Source organism: Crotalus tigris, unplaced genomic scaffold (assembly GCF_016545835.1).
Source record: "Crotalus tigris isolate CLP2741 ecotype Arizona unplaced genomic scaffold, ASM1654583v1 scf7180000017774.6281472, whole genome shotgun sequence".
Classification (NCBI taxonomy): Eukaryota; Metazoa; Chordata; class Lepidosauria; order Squamata; family Viperidae; genus Crotalus; species Crotalus tigris.
In genome coordinates this window covers 2180072-2203275 of record NW_024096625.1, presented here as the reverse complement: position 1 = coordinate 2203275, position 23204 = coordinate 2180072, and the positions used below count along the sequence as shown (strand labels likewise).

Below are 23204 nucleotides of genomic sequence, written 5' to 3'. Positions count from 1 at the left end.
TTGAACCTCTTAGAAAACAAGCTTTCTTCAGATGATAAGGCTTTGACAACTTTTTCTTTCAAAAATGCAAGTCTATTCATTTGTCCCATGGTTTTATAACTCTGAGCAAAATTGCATAAAATAATAGTTTAGCAATTGAAATTATTCTGATTTACATAGGAAATGTAACTTAGCTTAAGTACTATAGTTTATTATAGGCTGACATGTTTGGCTATCAGTCTTCAAAATCTTTTAAAAGTAATTAAGTGTTCAGTCTTTTTATACATTGTACCATACAATGGATTTAGAATAACATAAGCCCTTGTTAAGAACAAAACATTTATAATCTGCTTGCTATGGACTTTTACTCAAAAGAAAGTTTCATTTAGTGAACTTTTTAAGTAAGTGTATTCAGAACTACAAATTAGTTGTTTTACAAAACAGTATATTCATTTATATGTAATTAGTTTTGTTTTAGCTCGTTGTGTTGGTAGTTTATAATATTCTAAAAATATTGTTAAAATTATGTAAATTGTAGAAATTCAAATTGTTAATCAAATTCAAATTTCATTGTTAATATCATTGTCTGAGAGTTATAGGTGAGTTTATTATTATTCTGGAATGAAGGATTTTTCCCAGGCCAATGCATTAATTTTTGTTTCTTTAAAAATTCAGCCCTCTAATAGTCAAGGATTCAGCTTGAGAAATTTTGTTACATATTTAAAGGACCATCATTATGAAGAAAACTAGCTTTTACAAATATGAAGAATCTAGGTTCATATATATATAACATGTCCTAAATCTTGAATTTAATTCTGAGTTTCCTTCTTATGCCTTTTCTTTTCTTGTAATTTGTTTCTCATACTGGCTGGCTGGTTGCACCTGGCCTATATCTGGACCTAAGATCCTAATTTTCTGCCTTGACAGCCCTGCCCTTAGTTGCATCATGCTAATATGAACTATTGCTAGTAAATAGTGAATGCACATGGTAAAAATGTTCAGATCTAATCTAAGGAGAGTCTTTCTCTCAATTATCATATAAGCCTGTCAAATATTAATTGACCAATCCTCTAGAGCAGAGGTCCGCAGCCTTTTGGGCACCAGGGACTGGTTCCATGGAAAGAGTTTTTTTCACGAACTGGAGGGTGTATGGTTTTGTGTGCTGCCGGCATCCCACAGATGGTGCTTTGCTTGTTTATGCAGACCGGTTGTTAGCATGCCCGGTACCAGTCCAGGGGTTGGGGACCCCTGTTCTAGAGTAAGTTTAAATATATTTACAAGATTAAGAAATCAGTACAGTACTTGCCTATTTGCAAAGAAGCTTCCCCCAGTCTTTACTTAAATCTCCACTTTCACTTTCATCCAGAATAACTATTCATTTTTATAAATGACTTTTTAAAAAATTGGGCATTTAAACATTTTAATTTATTTATTATACCTCTATTTTTTAAGGTTTACTTAAAGTTTGTCTGGATCTTAAGGTCATTTTCAAATAATCTTTTCCTGGCATCATTTTTCTTCTATAAATCTTCTATTTCTTCTCTGGGACTGTTTTCAGAGAGATTATTTTGTCATGTGCATGTAAAGACGAAGATTTACTTTCTGAGTCCAAAGTCTGATTCCATAAATAGCATAAAAAGAAAAAAAAACCTATGAGTAACATTTCCAGTTTTGATGCTTTCAGAAACTTTTGTCTTACGCTCGTATCTCTGACTTGAAGCCAACAAATTTAATAATCAAGCATGCAGTTTAGAAGAGTTGGGGCAAGTATTCATTAAGATTAATGTAAGATCTTACACACCTATTATTTCTAGTATATTGTGCAAGAGTCAAAGCTCATTTAATTCTGACATGTCTAAATCGGCCAGACAACCACTGAATTCAATACTGAACTAGTTGAGTAAATAATATGATTCAGCATGAAGTAGTTCTTTACATTTACCTTAGTAGCTAATAAAATAAAGTTCAGTATAATGTTTTTGAATATGATAAGCTTTAAGTATATTATCATTCTTGGATTTTCATGTAAATTGTATTTTCTTTAAGTAATCTGCTACAATGATTTCAAATTGTGAGCCTATGGTATATAGAAGCAATGATTATAATAGTGTTGATAACTCTAAATTCTTCCACATTCAAAGATACACTTATCTGATTCAAAATTTATTCAATTAATATTTATCTTCATAATATTTGCAATCTGCTGTAATCCTAATGTATTTTGTGAAAAAAACTGTACTATTATACATAAATAATACAAATCAAGAATTTTAAAAACCTCTATATTAAAGGTAGCTTTCTCCTAAGCTAAAAGCCAAAATCAACTGGAAAAAGGTTGCTTTGGCCTATTATCAAAATGCCAGGAGACTATGGGCATTCTGTTCTTATGCAGGAGAATGTTCCATAATAAGATGCTACTATTGAAAAAATATTTAATTACTACACATATTCCACTTTAATGCTAAGCACAAGATTTTGCATAATTTTGCAACTTTAAATTGTACAAGCTAAGACTGTAATTTGAAAACACAAAGAAGCAAAATGTGGAACAGCTTCATGCATTAAAGGACCCATGGGAAAATCAGGTACTGGGTGTGCCTTGGACCTATTGTGTTCTCACCAGAGGAACAGGCAGATTTATGTTTTAAGAATTAGTTGAAAAGAGTTGCTTGCTATGCCATGACAAATTTTAACAATTTCAAAAAACAGGCAATCTCTAAATAAAGATAAAAGTAACTGCTTGATGGCATATTTCTGTTACACATTACACAATGGACAGAATTCTTGAAAAATATATATTATTTGGGACCAGTTGGGTAAATAACTCAGGAATAGGTAATGTTATGATGACGGATAATGATTTATTTGTTTTATATATTTGATAGAGTAGTGAAGTTTCATAGCAATTTACAGAACTTTAAAATGGAAACAGTAGAAATACTTAAAATAGAAATTAAATAACTAGATTGAATAGTTAATAGTTAAAATCAACGTTGAAAGCCTGTGCAAATACTGTATATTCCGGCGTATAAGACGACTGGGCATATAAGACGACCCCTGACTTTTGAGAAGATTTTCAGGGTTTAGAAAATCGTCTTATACGCCAGAAAATAGGATACTTAGATTTTACTAAGGCATTTGACAAAATAGACTACAACCTACTCCTTGGTAAGCTAGAAAAAGGTGGAATAGACAACATCACCACCAGATGGATCTGTAGCTGACTGACAAACTGTACTCAATGAGTGGTCCTTAATGGTACTACATCCACATGGAAAGAAGTAATGGTACTACATCCACATGGAAAGAAGGGTACCACAAGGTTCTGTCTTAGGCCCAGTACTCTTCAATATCTTCATCAATAATTTAGATGAAGGAACTGAAGGGGAACTCATCAAATTTACAGATGACACCAAATTGACAGGAGTAGCCAACACCCCAGAAGGAAATTCAGGAACCAAAAAGATCTTGACAAACTTGAACAACGGGCCCTATCCCAACAAAATGAGTTTCAATGTGGAGAAAAGTAAAGTCTTACATTTAGGCATAAAAAACCAAAGGTACAAGTACAGATTGGGCAAGACCTGGCTTAATAACAATAACTATGAGAGGGACCTTAGTGTCCTAGTGGACAATCACTTGACTATGAGCCAGCAGTGTGCAGCTGCAATCAAAAAAGCTAATACAATCCTGAGTTGTATAAACAGAGGCACCGCTTTATAAAATCCTAGTAAGATCATATCTGGAATACTGCAGCCAATTTTGGTCACCATGTCACAAAAAAGATGTTGAGAGTTTGGAAAAAAATCAGAGAAAAGCAACTAAGATGATCAAAGGCCTGGAGACTAAAACACGTGAAGAACAGCTGTGGGACTTAGGTTTGGCTAGTCTAAAGAAAAGAAGAAATAGATGAGACATGATAGCAGTATTTCAGTATCTGAGGGGCTGCCACAAGGAAGAGAGGGTCAGGTTGTTTACCAGAGCACCAGAGGGAAGGACAAGAAACAACAGTTGGAAACTGATGAAAAACAGAAGCAACCTGGAATTAAGGAGAAACTTCCTGACAGTGAGGACAATCAACCAGTGGAACAGCTTGCCTCCAGAAATCGTGGGCACTCCATCACTGGAGATTTTTAAGAAGAGACTGGACATCCACTTGTCTGAGATGGTATAAGTTCTCCTGCATGAGCAGGGGCTGGACTAGAAGACCTCCAAGGTTCTATTCTATTCTATTCTATTCTATTCTATTCTATTCTATTCTATTCTATTCTATTCTATTCGCTTGTAGCTCTGCAAGAAGAAAAGTATACCCAGGCAAGTTTATGCCAGTTTTCCATCCATGGGAGCACTGTCCTTGGCCTCAAGAAGATATGGATTCTGCCCAGTGAGCTTAAAGGAATAAAGTCCGCCTTGGCACCTGATGTCCCCCTGCTGAAACATTTTACTGCATGTAAGTGTCATTAAATGTTCCCAATCAATCCCATCCAGCATTCTTTTCAAAGCCAGCTCTCCTCTTAGCGCATTGGAAGTAACATAAATAAGCACTGGCTGGTTCTTGGTCCAAAGTTTCTGCTCAGAGTTTGTAATTCAATACCCTTCTCTTTCTTATGGTAAACCTGCATTTGCTGTTTTGCCGCTTCTTTCTATTCCCCTCCATCCCCCCCACCCCCTACTCCCCTCCCTCAGGTCAGCATTAAACTTCCGTTCTGTCTGTGTGGACTGATGAAATGTAGGAAATCTGTTTCTGGCGGAAAAAAAAAGCTTTCCCAAAGAGAGCACCAAGTATACAGAATCAGAAGTATGAACAGTGGCAGTAGCGCTGCTATGGTCGGGCTGCTCAGGCAAAGACGACGGGCTACTAGAGGAGAAGAATTTTGAGGCATTGCGCGAGCAAAGTGAGTGAGCATTTTTTTTTTGCAGAGCGTACCGGCAGGGAGGCGGGTGTGCTAACTCTCCTCTAAAGAAATAGCTACCGTGGGTGGGTGAGGAGAAGAGGACTCTGGTGGGCCGCGTGAGACACACACACACACACACACACACACAGAGAGAGAGAGAGAGAGATGGAGGGAGGGAGAGAGAGGGGGAGAGAGATTAGTGCGCTTGAAATGCAACAAAATATGTGAACCTGCGTGGAAAGAGTCTGTGTAACATTGAGTCAATCTGTTTTTATCCCAAAACGGGGGGAGGGGGAAGAAGCATGCAAGGAAAGAAAGAGGCAATTTTACTTCTTTCCATTCCCGTGGAAGTCGAACCACTCCCCCCCTCCTCCTCTGCTCTCCATCATGCGTCCTTCTAGATTTGCCGCAGCGAGGCGGAGGTTTTCCGCAAGTACAGTATATTCCAGCGTATAAGATGACTGGGCGTATAAGACGACCCCTGACTTTTGAGAAGATTTTCAGGGTTTAGAAAGTCGTCTTATACGCTGGAAAATATGGTAGCTATATTTTAAGGAGTCTTGTAAAAGTTAATATAGATCTTACACACTACAAGGAGTGTCTCCTAAAGACCTGGAGCAACAATAGAGGAAGCTGTCTTGAGTCACTGCCAAATGAACTCTTGGCAATTATGGGTAAATTTCCTCAATTGCTCTCAGTCACCACTAAGGTTCATAGATCGTAGCATGGTCCTAAGCCATGTTCAACTTTAAAAGTAATGATTCTTACTTTGTACTTTGTCCAGAAATAAATTGGTGGCCACTGCAGTACTTTAAGACTTGTGTATGATTTCTTCACATTCTTTTGGAGGGGAGCTGCTAGGTTTGTACAAGCTAAAGTTAATGGATTTACATAATAGCAACTCCATGTGGAATGCATTAGTCTAGGCTTGGAAACTCTAGATACATGTACCACTTTGTTTGGTGTCCAACAGCTTCTGTGAAGATGATATATTCTTTTAATTCTTTTTGTAAAATGAGTATCTGTTATATGCAAAGCATTAGTAATTAGCATCATTTTTTTATGAGAAAGCTTTTGGATTTTATATATAATCTATTGGATGCTGCTTAGTTGCTTATGTGGAAATAAGCCAGCTATGTGGAAAAACTAACCCAGATTGGAATATTAGAAAGCATCCAGACATGTAGAGACACCTGAAGAGGGAATATTCATCAGTTTTCCTGTTCATGGTACAATGATAGCAACTAAATACTTAGGGGAAGTTAATGATAGAGTTATAAATAGGTTTTCACAGGAAACAAGCCAAATTGTAGAATTCTGAGCCACAGGTGTGCAACTGAAATGCATCTCAGCTGCTGATATGTGGCTCTGAAATTCTTCAAGCCAAGAGGTACTGTGCAAGATTTTTGACATTTTATGTGCTGTCAAGTTAAAGTCAACTGTTAGCAACCACCTACATAGATCTCTACAATAGTGTCTCTTCAGTCTGGATTTCAAGTCTACCAACAGAATACACATTGCTAATATAATTCAGACCCATTCACCTTGCTGTTTAGTTATCCTCTTTCTCTTTCTTCCACATTTTCCAACATTATGGACTTATCAAATATAAGAATTATATTATGGACTTATTAAATAAGAATTCTGGATTGATTTGTTCTGTGATCTATTTGCTTGTTTCTTAGTCTTTTCTAGTTTCATGATTTACTCAAGAATCTTCACCAAAGTTCAAAGGTATCAATATTTTTAATATTCTGATTCCTTATCGTTTTCATATGGATTTGTCACAGTATGTGTCATAGCTTTCCTTACATGATTCTGTTGTTTGTAGATGCAGATACATAATAGCATATGAATATCTTTTTCAAAAAATTTTTGTTACCCTACTCATTAGTGTTACGAAGTCTTCATTTCTGGTTCTTTTACTGCTGATAAGTGATCCTAAAAGGCAGAAAATATCCACCTTTATTATCATTTCTAAGCCTGTTTGTTGAACTTGTTGTCATTAGCTTGATCATTGTAGGAGATGATCAGGCTGAACTCAAGGGAGATGGTCAAATACATCATCAGTCATGAGTAACTTTGCCTACAACACATCTAAATCCAGCCCACCTTGAATTCCTTCTTAACTCCCAGTAATTTCCTTTGATCGTTAATAGTTCAGATTCTTGCAATAAATCTTTCTGCTCATTTGAACTGTCTGAATCTCCTGATTTCCCTGGTTCTTGACAACAACAACAACAACAATAGAGTTGGAAGGGACCTTGGAGGTCTTCTAGTCCAGCCGCCTGCTCAGGCAGGAAACCCTATGCCATTTCAGACAAATCGTTGTCCAGTCTCTTCTTAAAAAGTTCCAGTGTTGGAGCATTCACAACTTCTGTAGGCAAGTTGTTCCACTGATTAATTATTTTGTCAGGAAATTTCTCTTTAGCTCTAGGTTGCTGCTCTCTTTGATTAATTTCCATCCATTGCTTTTTGTTCTGCCTTCAGGTACTTTGTAGAATAGCTTGACTCCCTCTTTGTGGCAACTCCTGAGATACTGGAACACTGCTATCATGTCACCCCTCATTCTTCTCTTCATTAAACTAGACATACCCAATTCCGTTCCTTATATGTTTTAGCTTCCAATCCCCTGATCATCTTTGTTGCTCTTCTCTTACTCTTTCTAGATTCTCAACATCTTTTTTACATCATGGTGATGAAAACTGGATGCGGTATTCCAGGTGTGGCCTTACCAAGGCATTGTAAAGTGGTATTAACACTTCACATGATCTTGATTTTATCCTACCACTGTGTTGGTTTTTTTTGGCAGCTGCAGCACACTGCTGGCTCATATTTAATATTTAATATTTACTACTGTTGAGCAAGGTACCACCTATACGTCACTTGACGTGTTGCGATGTATCATGACTTTTTTTGCATTGCCGGAGGTGGGGTGGATGCAGCCTCCATATGATGCAACTGGCCTGTGGGCCAGCAGTTTGACACCCCTGACCTATACTGTACCTGTACATTTGGTTTTTCTTGCCTAAATGTAGAATTTTACTTTTTTCACCATTGAATTTCATTTTGTTAGATAGTGCCCAATGTTCAAGTCTGTCAAGATCCTTCTGTATCTTAAGCCTATCTTCTGGAGTGTTGGCAAGATAAGATGATGAGATGAGATATAAGGTAAGATATAAGATAAGATATAAGATAAGATAAGGTGATAAGATAAGATAACCTTTATTGTAATTTTTTTTTTACTGTGGGCACAACAGCACACATCAAAAATGAAATTTAGTTGTCCGCCTATTCCTGCCAGCTTAGTGTCATCTGCAAATTTCATGAGTTCCCCATCTATCCCCTCATCCAAATCATTGATGAAGATGTTGAAAAGCACTGGATCCAGAACAGAATCCTGGGGCACCCTACTACACACTTCCCTCCATGTAGATGCAGTTCCATTGAGAACCACATGCTAAGTACAGCCGGTCAGCCATCTACAAATCCATCTGGTGGTGAGGCTGTCTAACCCATATTTTTCTACTTATGAAGTAGTAGATTGTGGCAAATTGATTTAAATACACTCTTAAAATAAAAACAGATATGTGCTCATTTCAAAACAAATGTTCTACATTCATTTAGGCCAGTTTGTTCTTGGGATAGTCCTAGAATGGTTGGGGAGGGGTGAACTAGCTTGTGATTGTTGTATTTTGAATTCATTTTGCACATCATTGTTGTTCCACCTTTATTATTTGCATACATAAAAATATATTGTTCGCTCCCAAATACATTTCCTAATGATTTTTTTTTCTAGGTACTCTTCCAGTTTATTCAACTTAAACCATACATGTCATGGTATGGGGTATAGTTTGAGATCGCTTATATGGTGGGTTTTGAAATAGTTACATCAATTTTAAAAATAGAACTATTTTTAATTACTGTTATGTGTTGTGCTGTAATGAATTATATTACATACTTGATAACATGTGATTTGTTGGGTCATCCTTTTGGAAATATGTTCCAAGATCTGCTGTGGAACTTGGAGTTTAGTTTACGACTACACAATAAGAGAGTTAAATTGTCTTTACATACTATACTTGTAGACATTTTTTAAAGTATGGTCAAAGGAGCCTGAGAGTCCCCCAAGCCACTTTCAAAGTTTAGCAAACATAATTATTTGCCAAACATTGAAGATATTTGTAAAAATGTAAAACACTGACTCTCTTTTTTTGGTTAAAAATAGGGTGAAGAATACTTAATTTATCTTAATATGTAATGGGTTTAAAATTATTATTTTTACATGTTTCATGTATTGATACATAAATAAAAGTTCTTTTGGGTCTTCTCTAACTTTTAAAAGTGGGAAGAGAGCAAAATATCTAAGAAATACTGTTCTGTGGATCTGAATAGTTTCCACTGAGTTCTCTAAACAAATGGTCGCTACACCTTGTGACAGGAAATTCTATAACAATTATAACTTCTCTGACTAAGTAGTTTCATTTTCTGTAATGGCAATTACTGATCAGTTTTTTTTTTGCTATGTTAGTTGTTTGGCCTGGTTGTTGGATTCTTTTGTCCCACTCTTGGAATCTCAGTTGCTACTTTTATGTTGCCAGTAGACAATATTCAGTGTGCATATTTTATTTATTTATTTATGAGACTTATATACCGCTTTAAGTGCAAGCACTCTCTAAGCGGTGTACACCAGTAAGTATAACCTATAGATGAAAATCTTTTCATATACTACAACCTGTAAAGTTTGCTCCCAGAGAAAATGGAAGCAGTTTACTCTTCAGTTTCATCCTAACATCTGTGAACTGAAGTATCTGTATCTAGTATTTCCAATAAATAGTCAAAACCTGAACCTTTTTTAAATACACACATTCCTCATATAACTACTTTGGTTAATAATCATTTGCAAATATGATGGCAATAAAAATCATTTTCTGATTAATATACCCATTTACGATCAAAGTTCATGTGCCTGACAACAACACATGCCAGAGTGAAAATAATGTTGTCATTGCTCCACAAGAGAACTTTATCTGAATGAGATGGCAGCAATCAATAATCTTCCCAGTGATGTTTCTGTGACATTCATTTAGCTTAATGATATGCTCATTAGGATGGGAACTTGGTGATTAAATGAGGTATAGCAAAATCTATACTTTCTTTCATCCTTGACTCTGTCACTGGATCTCATTCTAGATCCCAATACTGCCTTATAAAAGAGAATTCTATAAATAAGATCATGTTTGGTAGGAAAAAAAATCAAATAAGAAATAAGACTGTAATATGGGCTGCAATATCAGTTAAACTTTGAACAGAGATCAATTTAACTTAAATTACTTGAGAATTCCATGAAGGCAGAAAAATCATGCCTATAAAATATTCATTATTCAATCTAATTATGTATAACTGACAGCAATGATAAGAAGAAATTGCTACACTTAGCCATTAAAAGTACATTTCTTTTTTATAATGTTTTATTGATTTTCTAATTTTACATTTAAGTATTTAAAAAGCAACATGGCGGCTGAGTTAATCGATAATTCAATGACATACTGTGATGACCCAGGGCCCTGAAAGGAGGCAAAGCAATTAGCTGGTCAGAATAATTGTCTTTGTAAGCACTGCCAACGTTCACCCAACAGCCCCCACATATGCTGGCACAAGTTCAATAAAACAGTCAACGGAGTTAAATAGTTCTTTAAAGTAAAACAGATAACAAACCAAGTATGATCTTTTCAACGCCCAGCTTGCCTATAACCTGCAAACTGCAAAACTGAAGACAGCAAGGAAAACTCAGCAGGAAACAAACAGTCCAGGTACAAGAGCTCACATCACAAGAGTTCACGTTTGTTCCCAGCAAATGCCCCACCCCACAGCATATCCTTAAATACCTACTCCCCAGGTGTGCCTTGTGAAGTGGGATGTGACCTTCTCCTCCCAAGCAAGTGAGCCTGCCTCCGTTGTTCCCTCTTCCTCTCTGCTCTCCTTGCTCTGGGATCTGGTGGGGAGGGGCTTTGCTCCTCACTTGAGCTCTGCCTTCCCTGTTCCAAACTTGAAGGGCCTTGGCCTGCTTCAGCCTGTTCCTTCCCACAGTCCTCCGAAGCCACAGACACCCCCTCCTGGGCCTCAACAGGGAACTCCATGTCGTCCTCAGAGTCAGGCTTGGATGGAGGCATGACACATACAAGTATCTTTAGTACAAGTCTTAAACTACCACATTAAATATTTCCTCTCTTTTTCACTTAGTATTTACTGTCTCATGTTTAAACTAATACAATTCTTATTATATCAATTAAAAATAACATTCTTACATTTATCGATAATTTTTAGTTTATACATATCCTGGTTATTTTAACATTCAGTCTTTATACACAATCAATATCCTAATTAGTTTTTCCCAATTTTTAGTTTCCCATTAATATTTAAATTTAATGTTTAATGTTTATAATTTCCAAGTTTTAAGTAATCAAAGTTTCCTTTATCACAATTCATCACAAAGTCTAATATTCAGGATACCTGTCTTATCTATTTGAATATATTCTATTTCTCACTATCTTATATCATCTAATTAATAATACAGTATAACATTCTTATTTTCTATTAATTTCCAAATGTCTTAAATTTAGTAACCAAGATTTCTCTTGTTTCCACATCAAATACTTCCTCTCTTTCTCTTAATGTCTACTATCTCATATTTAAGCTAGTACAGTTCTTATTATATCAGCTAAATAAAAACATGTTTATTACATTTATCAATAGATTTTTAGCTTATATATATCTTAATTAGTTTTACATTCAACCTTTATAAACAAATCAATATTCAAATTTTTTAGCATTTATACTTCCAAGTTTTAAATGACCAAAATTTTCTTTATCTCAGTTTATAACAAAATCTAGTATTCAAAATACCTATCTTGTTTATTTGAGTATATTCTATTTTAATCCTCACTAATAAGTCAAAACCCCAATTTTCTTCAGCCTTATTCTAGCTTGCTTTCTTTGCCAACTCGCCTTCCATATCTGTGCTTTTAAATCATCAAGTAGATCTCCCTCTGTTATTATATATATTGTTTGAAATAAAAGAGGCCATTCAGTCGCCATATTTTTGGGAAGGGCTAACAAATCGTCTCTCTATTTTTCCATCTCAACATAGTTGTCCAGAAATGTTTATCTTCCCTTCAGTCTGTTCTTCTTGATCCTCAGGTTTCTTCTGGTTTATATAGAAACTCTTTTCCATTTTGAGTGTTGTCAGTCTCTCTTCTGGATTTTCTCTTAACTCTGTTTATTGATCAGTAATGACCAGTTGAGCCTTCCCCTCACAGTCAGCTTTGAGAACAGGTAAGTTTCCATGAGAGTGGTAAGCATTTATTTCACTGAAAAGATTTTGAAAGCTTTCAGATATATATGGGTTGAAAAGATAAAGTACAACTATACTGAAAAATATATTATCTGATTGCAAAGTATTAGCTATGAAATATTGTGCATTAATGTTTACCCCTCTTATTATAATAAGAAGAATCTGGGTTTTTTTTCAAGAGGCAGAAAGAAAATTGTCAAGCAACAAGAGCCATTAACTTTTTTTGGAAATCTAATATTTCTTCCATTTTGCCATTTGTTTCTGATAATTATCAGATTATATAGTTGGCTTTACTGAATATGTGAGTCAAACATGAAATAAGGATTTACATGTAAGCTATAAACATGTAATTCTTTAGCTCATAGGTTCCTACAAATTATATTAGGTGGAGAAGCCTGCACCATATGTTATAAATCCCATTGAAATGAGGTACAAATTTGCCTGTATGTAAATGATCTATATATACTTCAGAACAGGATTTATTGTTTCTAACCAAATCTAAGTAAGGATTGTGTATGTTGCACCTTTTCAGTCATACAAAAAAAAGTTCTTTGTCAGCACTAGCTAGATAACTAGACCTGTTGCAATATTTGAGCAGTTTTTAATGGTGGGCAATTTTAAATGATGGATAATTTCCTCAAGAAATCTTTGCTCCATTTATCTATCCAAGCACATTTCAAGTAATTCCATCCCTACTTGATTTTTCAGATAGGCAACAATTTTAGTATACTTTTAAAAATCTCCTTTAGCTAGAGTATTGTTTATGTGTTTCTATATGTATCACTTAGAGAATTGAATATAATTTTCTCCAGCACAGGAGATGGAGAATCCAGCAATGGGTTTGCTCTGTCTTCCTGCTCTTGAGACCAAGTCAGCCAAACTTGCCACACCCCCTGTTGCTAGGAGAACCCAGTCTTGACTTGGTCTCCAGCTCTGAGAGACGTGACAGGTTTAGCTCTCAAAGTTTTGCAGGTAGTGAGTCTATCCCATTGGTGGATTCTTTATTTCCTCACCTCCAAAACTATCTCAGCAGCGCTGCTCCAGATAGTTTGTTGGTAATCTGAGGGGGATGGGTGTTTTCCTTTCCCCTTCTCATAGCCCCAGGGCTCTGGGGACTGTTGCTGAGGCTTTGGCATTCATCTCTTCCCTCCTTTAGCTGTTGTTTGGGATCAGTGTTGCAGCTTGGATTGCTGAGGCTTCACCTTTCGTCTTCAATTCCCTCTTCCTTAGTGGCTTCACTGCTGGGCTCAGCACTCCAGCCCTAATCTTTCCACAGCTTCCCTGGAGAGATACACGAGACTCTTGGCCTCCGGTTCATTGCTTCTCTCCTTGTTCATCATGGCTGCCATTTTGGCTGCTGCGAACGGCCTGAAAAATTGTTGGATTCCCAGAGGTGAACGGAGGCTCCTCATCCAGCCGTTTCTTCAGTTGCCAGTGAGGAAATAGGCCTTGCATCAGTGCCAAACATCTTTATTCCCTTTCTCACAATTGCAATCCATCCCTGAAGATCGTGTTTCGCCCTGGGTGGATGCCATTTTGAGCGTGCCTGTCGTCCTCACCTGAGGAAAATGTCGGGCCTTTTGGCCTTTTCTTACATGAAAAGCCACCCCTTTGTCACGGCCTCAGCCACTAACCTAGCCTTACCGGCCCCTTCCTCCCTGACTGCTTCAATGCTCAAACTCGCATAGCCATCATTAACCTCACGGCCACCATTTTAGCTGTCATTTGTAGGCTGGGCTGCTGTCATTTGGTACACGTGGCAGCCGCTTGCACAAAGGTGCCCTGGGTTGTAGTTCAGGCCAGCAGTGGGCCACTCTGTGCTCAAACAACTCAGGCCTTTATGGTGCAAATAATTTTTTTGACCTAGCCACCAAAAAAACATTTCAGCAGGCTGCGCTCCAATTGGCTGTCATGGCCTCTGCTGCAGATTGACCTGACCGGCGAGCGTACTGATCTCTCCCTCGTCACCTCCAAGTCTTCAAGGAGGCACTGAGTTACCGGTCAGATGGCCAGGGGAGTAGCACACCTTCCCTGCTCCAGCTGCTTTAGCCAACCTGCCAGTTGATCCCCTGCCAGAGCTCCCTCTCAGTACTATCTGAGATAGCTCCTTTCTGGATAGAGGACTCCACAGTGCCTGAATGTACAACCAACATCTCCCCATCATCTGGCCAGGAAAGGCACAAATCCTCCAAACAGGAGGCGGCAGGCAGGATCAAGGCCAAGGCAAAGGCCATTTCCAGGAAGCTCTCAAAATTGGCAGAGAAACAGGTGAGCAGGAGGCACCAGGCCCTGGAAAAGGAGTTCTCCAGAGCGCAGAGACAGGCCAGGGCAGAAGCGGAACAGGCAGGGGCCCCAGACTTTGACCTTCTGCTGGGGCCTTCGACCTCTCCTCAGTGGGTATGGTCCCTGCAGGACCATCCCAGTTCACACACCCCTCCCCCCAGGGCGGATCATGACATCATTGCATATCTGGGACCAGAGGCCACTTTTACCCCTATGGCTGCCAGGCTCAGTGGGATTTACCATTGCAGGCACCCACCCTGATGATTACCTGGAAGTTCTAATCTCTCGGGCATTGACCGGGCACTTGCCACAAGGTCCTACTGCTTGCCCGGGACGGAGACAATGGCATCTGTATCTCCATCTTATTTTCCCCAGTCAGAGCCTCCTGTGTACCATGGTCCCTCCTCATCTTCCCGTTCTTCGTATAGTGGGGCCTCTTCTCCAGTAGAGCAAGACCAGCCAGATATCCCATGGTCGGAGGAGGAGGACCCTCCAGAATCTCTTCCACCTGGAGGTCTCTTCAATCCGGCCCTTTTTCTGCCACTTCTGTGCAAGGCCAGCACAATGGCCAACATAGACCCCCCCCTCAACCAGACCCTCTGCCCACTTCGGACCCAAATCCAATGTTCTTCAAGACAGTGGGGACTCAACACCATGTCCCTTGTCCATCCCTCTTCCTGAATGCTGTTCAGAAGCAATGGGTCTCACTGGGTACCTTTCCCCTTCGGGGACGAACTGACAGAAAATTGTTCAGCACGGCGCCAGATTTGACTGACACCCTGGAGGTGCCAAAGGTGGACGAACATTTGGCCCCTCTAGTGTCATGGTCGACAATGTTGGGAGATTTGGCTGAGGCACTGAAAACAGAGGACAGAAGATGGGAATTGGCCTTCCGTAGGACCCACCAGGTGGCGGTGTGGGTGGTAAGGAGGGCATTTATTTGGAGAGGTCCTAAATCCTTATTTGATCGAAAATAAGGATAAGTGGAAGGTCATGACACATCTCAACAGGTGGACTGACAGGCGTGCTTACCAGTACACCTGCAGGCAGTCATTTCAGCCAGGAACAGACTCGGAAGTCTCACAGCCTCCCCATCCCTTCATGGCCAGACAGGATTGTCCGTCCGATAGATCTGATTTCAGATCCAGGCAACAGTACCAGGACAAGCGGCCCTTTCGTGGGGGAGGTTGCCCCTTCAGGAAGTCCAAGTGACTCCCGGGCAGAGATGGCAGGTTATCCCTTTTTTTCCACCAGTGGGAGCTCACCACCACAGATTCCTGGGTCCTCCAAACTGTCCAATTCAGTCTGTCCCTGGAATTCGTATCTAGCCCAGCGGGGCACTTCAACTCTTGCCACCAGTCACAGAATTCAATCAAACGGGGCCTCATGCAAGAGGCCATTCATCATCTTCTAGACATAAGAGCCATAGAACTGGTACCAGTTGGTGAGAAGGGAGAGGGATTCTATTCCATCCTCTTTGTGGTTCCCAAGCCCTCAGGGGGATGGAGTGCGATTCTAGACCTCAAGGGTCTAAATTCCCATATTGGATGCCGGAAATTCAAAATGCAAACGCTCCAGTCCATCCTGTGCAGCATCAGAAAAGAAGACTTCCTGATGTCCATAGACCTCATGGAAGCGTATCTCCACATCCTCTCCTTCCCAACCACCGGTGGTTCCTCAGGTTCTGTTATATGGGCCACCACTACCAGTACAGGGCCCTACCGTTCGGACTCTCCTCAGCTCCCAGAGTGTTCACCAAAATCCTGGTGGTGCTTGTGGCACACCTAAGACTGGTGCTGGTACGCATTCAATGCTACCTGGATTCTGGCAGCCCAGTTGGGCCTGAATTTGTCAATCCAGGTCCTTCAACAGCACGGATTCTCGGTGAACCTCCAAAAAAGTCACATAGTTCCCTCGACTCAAATCCTACACTTTGGCGCCATCATAGACACAGTCAGTTGCCTTGTCTATCTATCACAAGAGCGTCAGGACAGTATCCGGGAACTAATACTCAAGGTATGCAGGGAAAGTGTAGTGTTGCTGGCCCTACTTTCCCAACTCCTAGGAAAGATGGTTTCTTGTATTGCCATAGTCCCTTGGGCCAGACTCCATTCCAGAAGTCTCCAATGGTTTCTGCTCCCCTTCCAGAGGTTTGGAACAGGTTCATCCAACCAACAGGTGAAGGTTCCTACCCAAACCCTAAGATCCCTCCACTGGTGGTTCTCGCCTGCGGTAGCCAGAGGGTCACCCTTCAAGGAACCTGTCTGTCTCACACTTACAATGGATGTCAGTCTGTTTGGTTGGGGAGCTCACCTTCAGTCTCAGTTTGCTCAGGGCCGATGGTCCCGAGCAGACCTGAGCCACAACATCAACTGATTGGAACTCAGAGCCATACACCTGGCTCTCCACCACTTTCGCAACAAAGTTGCAAAACAGCATGTGCTAGTCCTTATGGACAACATGGCAGCAAAGGCCCATGTGAACCGGCAAGAGGGTACCCAGTCCAGGTCCCTCATGGCCGAAGGCCAGTTACTGGGCTCCTGGGCAGAGTCCAACCTTTTCTCCCTCAGGGCCGAGCACATTTCGGGGGAGGCGAACTAGCAAGCAGACTTCCTGAGCAGGTCGACCATGGATCACTCGGAATGGCATCTGCATCCAGATCTGTTCGCAGAGATGGCACAAAGTTTCAGCCAACCGGTCCTCGATTTGTTCACTTTGCCAGCAAACGCCCAACTCCCAAGATTCTTTTCCCAGTTTCCTTCCCCAGGGGCAGAGGGGGCAGATGCCCTTCAAGCCCCATGGCCGGAGGGTTTACTCTATGCATTTTGCCACTGATTCTGACAGTCAATCTGCTACAGGAATGAGTGGAGGTAATCTTCGTGGCCCCGTACTGGCCTCGGAGACCCTGATTTGGCTACCTGCTCTCCCACATGGAAAATCCCACTGGATCGCGTGTCTCTCCACCAGGGGGTTCTACGACACCTGGAACCCCAGTGGCTACAGTTAGCCGCCTGGCACTTGAATGCCAGATCATGACCGGAATCGTTCTCGACAAGAGCAATTTCCATGATCCAGACCTCTCGAAGGCTGGCGACCAATTGCATCTATGACTCCACATGGAGGAATTTTTGCCATTGGTATGAAAGGCGGCAACTGGATCTCTCAGACTTGACAATTCCACAGATTTTTGAATACTTACTTGAGGGCCTTGATAGGGGCTTAGCACCTAACAACATCCATAGGCAAGTAGCAGCACTATCAACCTTACTTACCTGTGCCAATTCGGTCCCTTTGGCCAGCATCCTAGGATACGCACCTTTCTTGAGAATTACCTCAGGTCCTACAGGCTCTTGAGAATTACCTCAGGTCCTACAGGCTTTCACCAGACCGTTGTTTGAGCCTATCACAACTTGTGCTCTACGGTCCTTGTCCCACAAGGTTGCCTTCCTGATCGCTATCACATCAGCCAGGCACATTTCTGAGCTTGCGGCACTGTGGGTCAGGGACGACCTCTGTATCTTCCACCGGGACCGGGTAGTCCTTCAGTTGGATCCCACATTCGTGCCTAAGGTCAACTCCCTTTTTCATAGGGCCCAGGAGATTGTTTTGCCAGATTTTTGTCCTAATCCTTCCCATGACTTGGAGCGGCAGTGGCATACACTGGACGTCCACAGGGCACTACGCCGATACATCAAGTGAACGGCATCATTTCGCAAGTCCGAGGCCCTCTTCATTTTCTTCCAGCCTTCCTCTCTGGGACAGAAGGTATCTGCCTCCACTATAGGCAGGTGGATTAGGGCTTGCATTGTAGAGGCGCGCCAATCTTTTTCCCTGCCAGCTCCAAGTCATATCACAGCTCATTCCACTCGCAGCGCTGCAACGTCTGCAGCATGGGCCACTCAGACATCCATTGAGGATATTTGTAGGGCTGAGACTTTGCTTCCGCGGATGCCTCCTTTGGTCGGTGGGTCCTTCAGCAGGTGGTTTCTGGGAAGGTGGATCCGACTTGTCCATTTCCCTCCCATTGGGACAGTGAGGCTTTGGTATGTCCCATTGGTGGATTCTCCATCTCCTATGCTGGAAAAGGGGTGATGTCTTACCTGAACACCTTTTCTCAGCATGGAGATGGAGAATCCACTCCCACCCTTAGGGTCAGTTAGGCCAGGGTTAGAAGTCTGAGAGCCAATATTTTGGACTGTCGTCAGCCACTTTTGCCCTTGTCAAGACTGGGTTCTCCTAGTAATAGGGGGCATAGCAAGTTTGGCTGACTTGGTCTCAAGAGCAGGAAGATAGAGCAAACCCATTGGTGGATTTTCCATCTCCATGCTGAGAAAAGACATTCAGGTAAGACAACGCCCCTTCTCTTATATTTACAAATATAAACCTATGCAACTAGTATACATGCACATAAAGATATTGCTTTTTTTTTCTTGACTCTTGCTACAACACTTTATCGTTGTGTCAAAATACACCAATCATTATCTATTTGTTAATGGAATTAAAGTATATTGTATTTCATTTATTAGATTATAGCTCATGCTAATTTTTAACCAATTATTTCAACTGGATGGAATGAACTTTGTCAGAAAATGCATTTTCCCTATCTTTGAAATAATTGTTAAATCAATGTGAATTCATGATACTTTATTTCCTTAGAGTCTAAGACATAATTTTATTTCCAATTTATTACTAGAGAGCTGAAGTGGTATTTCTGTTGGTATAACTATTCATCAATGCAAGAATTATTCTTGTCTTTTTGGTGAGTGACAAACAACACTACAGAGAATCAAGACATTGGTTTAAGAAATAACCAAACATAATAATAAAACATTCAGGAAAGAGAATGAAGCAATAATAACTCAATAAGCATAAATGCCATCATCATTGTACACAGTATTAATAAGTACATCTGTGAAGGCCCTATAAGAATGTTAATGGCTTTGCAGAATGATGTCAAGATGGATGCCAGTTTAGCCTCTGGAAGGAGGATATTCTACATGCCAGATGGACAGTGTATCATAATAGGGAAAAAATAAAATACCAGGAATAAAAAATGAAGTCAAAGACACTGCATCCAGGTCAAGGTGCCACATGTGGAAACTGCAGATTAAGCAGCATATTTGAGAAATTCTCGTTTATTCTACAATTTATATTCCATTCCGTTCCTGGAGAGTCTGAGCAATTTATCATATCGGTATGAGAAGATTAAAAACCAATATTAATTAATATCTGACCAATATAAACCAAATATTATGATTTTATTTGACTCCAAATCTGAAGATTCATGCTTTTACACTTTTTAACAATACAGTATGGTAAAAAAAGAATAATTTGCCTATTCAATGGCAATATGTTACAAAAGATATATAACCTAGAAACATTTATATCTAAGCAAATCAAATCAGAAGGATTTGGAAGACAGTTTGGAGTAAGTATGCTAGCAATTTGAGAAAGCAATACTATTTTTTCCCCATACTGGAATCTATTTCCAGTTGATTCTAAGTCATGTTAACACTCTTATATTTGCATGAAGTCATCTGATAATAGTTTTGTTCTAGTGCTCTTTTTATTGTGTCCTATCTTAAATATCCATTTCTTGGTATTTATTGGAAATTCAAGCCTTAATGATTAAAATTTACAGGTAGGACACATGTTTATATGTTTACATTTGGTAAAGAATTACAGTATTTGATAATTTCTGAAAGTTTTGTCAAAATTTGGTTATCTTTACTGCTTAAAGTTATATTGATAAAACTTATATTGTAGCTTCAGTTATTATTCCATAGGAGATTGTCAGAATTTTGAATTTTATTTCCCTGTGTATACTGTATGGATAGTGGGTGACATTTTATCTTTATTAATTCAGTTAATTTATGTAGCCTCCAATCCCATACGTGTGGTTTCTGCCTGGTATGCAAAATTTAGAAAACACAAACAGTACAAAAAACAGCCCTCCAAAATAATAACAAAAATCATTAAAAATATTAAAACAATAGAAATCATTTAAAACCATAAAAAGCTAACTTACGGGAGAATACACTTAATGCCACCAGTTTGCACTATATTGCCTAATTCCTAAGCCTGATGGGAAAGCTATTCTTTTTCTACCCCACAGCCAGCCAGGTTGGTGCCAATCTGACCGGGGGAAGGATGGAGAATGATGACCCAAAGAGCAAGTGCCGCAACAGAAAAGGTTCTTCACCTATGACATTCCTTCATAAAGGGACCCCAGCATGCTTCTTGCCAGACCTGAAGGGATAGATAAATTTAATTGGAAAGAGCTGGTCTTTGCTCATTATAATAGCACCTGAGGTTCTGCTGGCTCATTCATAACACAGTGCACAAATAAATGTTTAGACTGTATTCTTTGATATAGCTGTTTGATTACTTCCTGACATTTTGCCAGTAGTATATACACGGGTACATTTGTTGTTTTTGTTTGTATTTTATGTTATATGGCATCTGGCTGTGACAGCTGATAGATATACAGAGCCAAGGATGTGCTCTGCTTCTGTTCTGGTGGTAGAAGCAGGAGATCAAAGGTGCTGAAAATACATAAGTCTTCCTTGTGAGGGCTGCAGAGTCCTTTCACAGCCATTTGTCTCTAGCTCTCTGTGTAGTCAAACTGTCAAGTATTGAAGGAGATGTGAACCAGATGCTCAGGCACCTAATAATTTAATACTACAAAATGTACAATAAAGAAAAAAAGAAAACACATCCTTTAATTATGTACAATATTTACATTTCATTCTTCTATATTTTTGAAAATGTCTCTTTGATCCGGATGTTATCACTAATTTTTTAAATGTTAGCCTTTTTTTTCTTTTTTCTTCAAAACATATGTAGTTTTCAGAATGTTACAGAAGGACACAAAATGAAAAAAAAAAAAAATTCAAAAAAAGTGTCAAGATATTCTGGCCCGAAAAATGGATTTCCATCCCTGAAAAAGAATATTGTAGCTGTAATGCTATATATTTATGTGTTGCTTTCCTAGCATGGAAACATAACCCTACTGTATAGAGATATGACAGACCTGTTATTACAGGAACACTAGACTGGTCCTTTTTTTGTCTGAAACATGATGACTTAATAGTTCTGGTAATATGGCAGTTTTCGGTAAGATTTTTTTTTCAGAATAGGAAATAGTTTATAATGTTCTGGTATACTTTGGCCATGGAATGGCTGCTTTCTTTTCTGCTGAACATTTGGTATGTTGAACATTTCTTCTGCATGGCTCCTATGCTGCAGAATGCTGCTGTTGCCATTGTTGTTGTTGTCCTCCTCCTCCTTCTCCTCCTCCTTCTCCTCCTCCTCGTCCTCCTCCCTCATCCCTCCTCTTGTTACCTTTGGTTTAGCGGCTTATAATTAGTGAAACAATAGACAAAGTGAGAACTGTGTAATTAGGAAGACAGTAAAAATACAGATTAATAATGAAACAAAAGTATAGAAGAATTTTAAGGCATCTACTATCAGTAGCAGTGCATAACAAAAGAAAATATTATTAATACTATAGGTAATCCTTGATGACCAAAATGAAATTTTTGGTCATTAATTTTTGTTACTTAATAGTTGTTAAGTGAGATTGCCCAGCTTATGATCATTTAGCCACATTTGTGAATTGAATTTGCTTCCCGTTGATTTTGCTTGTCAGAAGGTCGCAAAAGGTGATCACATGAGTCCGGAACACTGCAAACATTATAAATACATGCCAGTTGCCAAGCATTCATATTTTGATCATGTGATTGTAATTACATTACTACAGTAATCAGTCATTTTATTACTGTAGTTTAATTTGATGGGATAGGATAGCAAATGAATACGTTCTTATTAAAATATCAGCAAGCTATTTTAAGAATCCCTGAGAACCCTCAGTTAAATCATGCTTTAATAAAAGTTTGGGTTACTTTTAACTTATCGGTGAGACTTATAATTTCATAGCTTTCCCCTTTATTTAGTTCATATGATTTCCTTATTGGAAAAAAAAGTTTGATAAGAGTTTCTTTGCTATACCTTCAGCACTGAGAACAGGTGCATAGAATTCATTGAGTTTCTGTATCTTTTTTTGTCTTTAATAAATAATTTCTTAGTTCAAACAGGTCAAAAGCTTTCTTAGTAAGAAAAACATAATAATTTTTCTTTAGTAAATGATTTTAAAGCTTTTATTGTTGGCACCCAAATTTGTCCTCATTTCTTTTTAAGAAAGTCAACTTACTATTTATTAGATATTCTGAAGCCCACATGGACATCACTACTTTTTTTAATCTGCTCATTTAGACTGAGATTAGTGTATTCTATTCCTATAGTACACAATGTAGATATAATTAAGTAGAGTTAGTCCTCTACTTAACTGAGCCCAAAAATTCTATTGCAGTTTCATATTTGTTAAGTAAATTTCCCCCCATTTTATGACCTTTCTTGCCACAGTTGTTAAGTGAATCACTGCAGTTGTTAAATTAGTAAAACAGTTGTTAAGTAAATCTGGCTTCCCCATTGACTTTAAATAAATAAATAAATAAAATAGGCTGACAAAAAATATCCAAATATTTATAAGCAGGGCTTTTTTTTATCATAGAACACCCAGAACGGAGTTCCAGCACCTTTTTTGGATGGAACCTTGTAGGATAGGCAAGGCGGGTTGTATGACGTGTGTGAGTTCCAGAAACTTTTTTTTTTTTTACAAAAAAAGCACTGTT

The 23204-nt window shown here is 39.1% G+C and overlaps 1 protein-coding gene across 6 annotated transcripts in view; it reads left to right on the top strand.

Moving 5' to 3' along the window:
* CHN2 (chimerin 2) overlaps nt 1-23204 on the top strand; it is a 151314-nt gene that overhangs the window by 16309 nt on the left and 111801 nt on the right. For 2 of the 6 annotated variants that reach the window (XM_039341982.1, XM_039341976.1), the window contains exon 2: nt 20627-20704. The exons of 1 other annotated variant lie outside the window; for it this stretch is intronic. In XM_039341982.1, the coding sequence (XP_039197916.1) occupies nt 20627-20704 (78 nt within the window). Of the gene's footprint in view, nt 1-4267; nt 4430-4665; nt 4875-7950; nt 8046-19150; nt 19271-20626; nt 20705-23204 lie in introns of those variants that run through there. 3 more of the 6 variants (XM_039341979.1, XM_039341980.1, XM_039341981.1) reach the window with 3 other exon arrangements.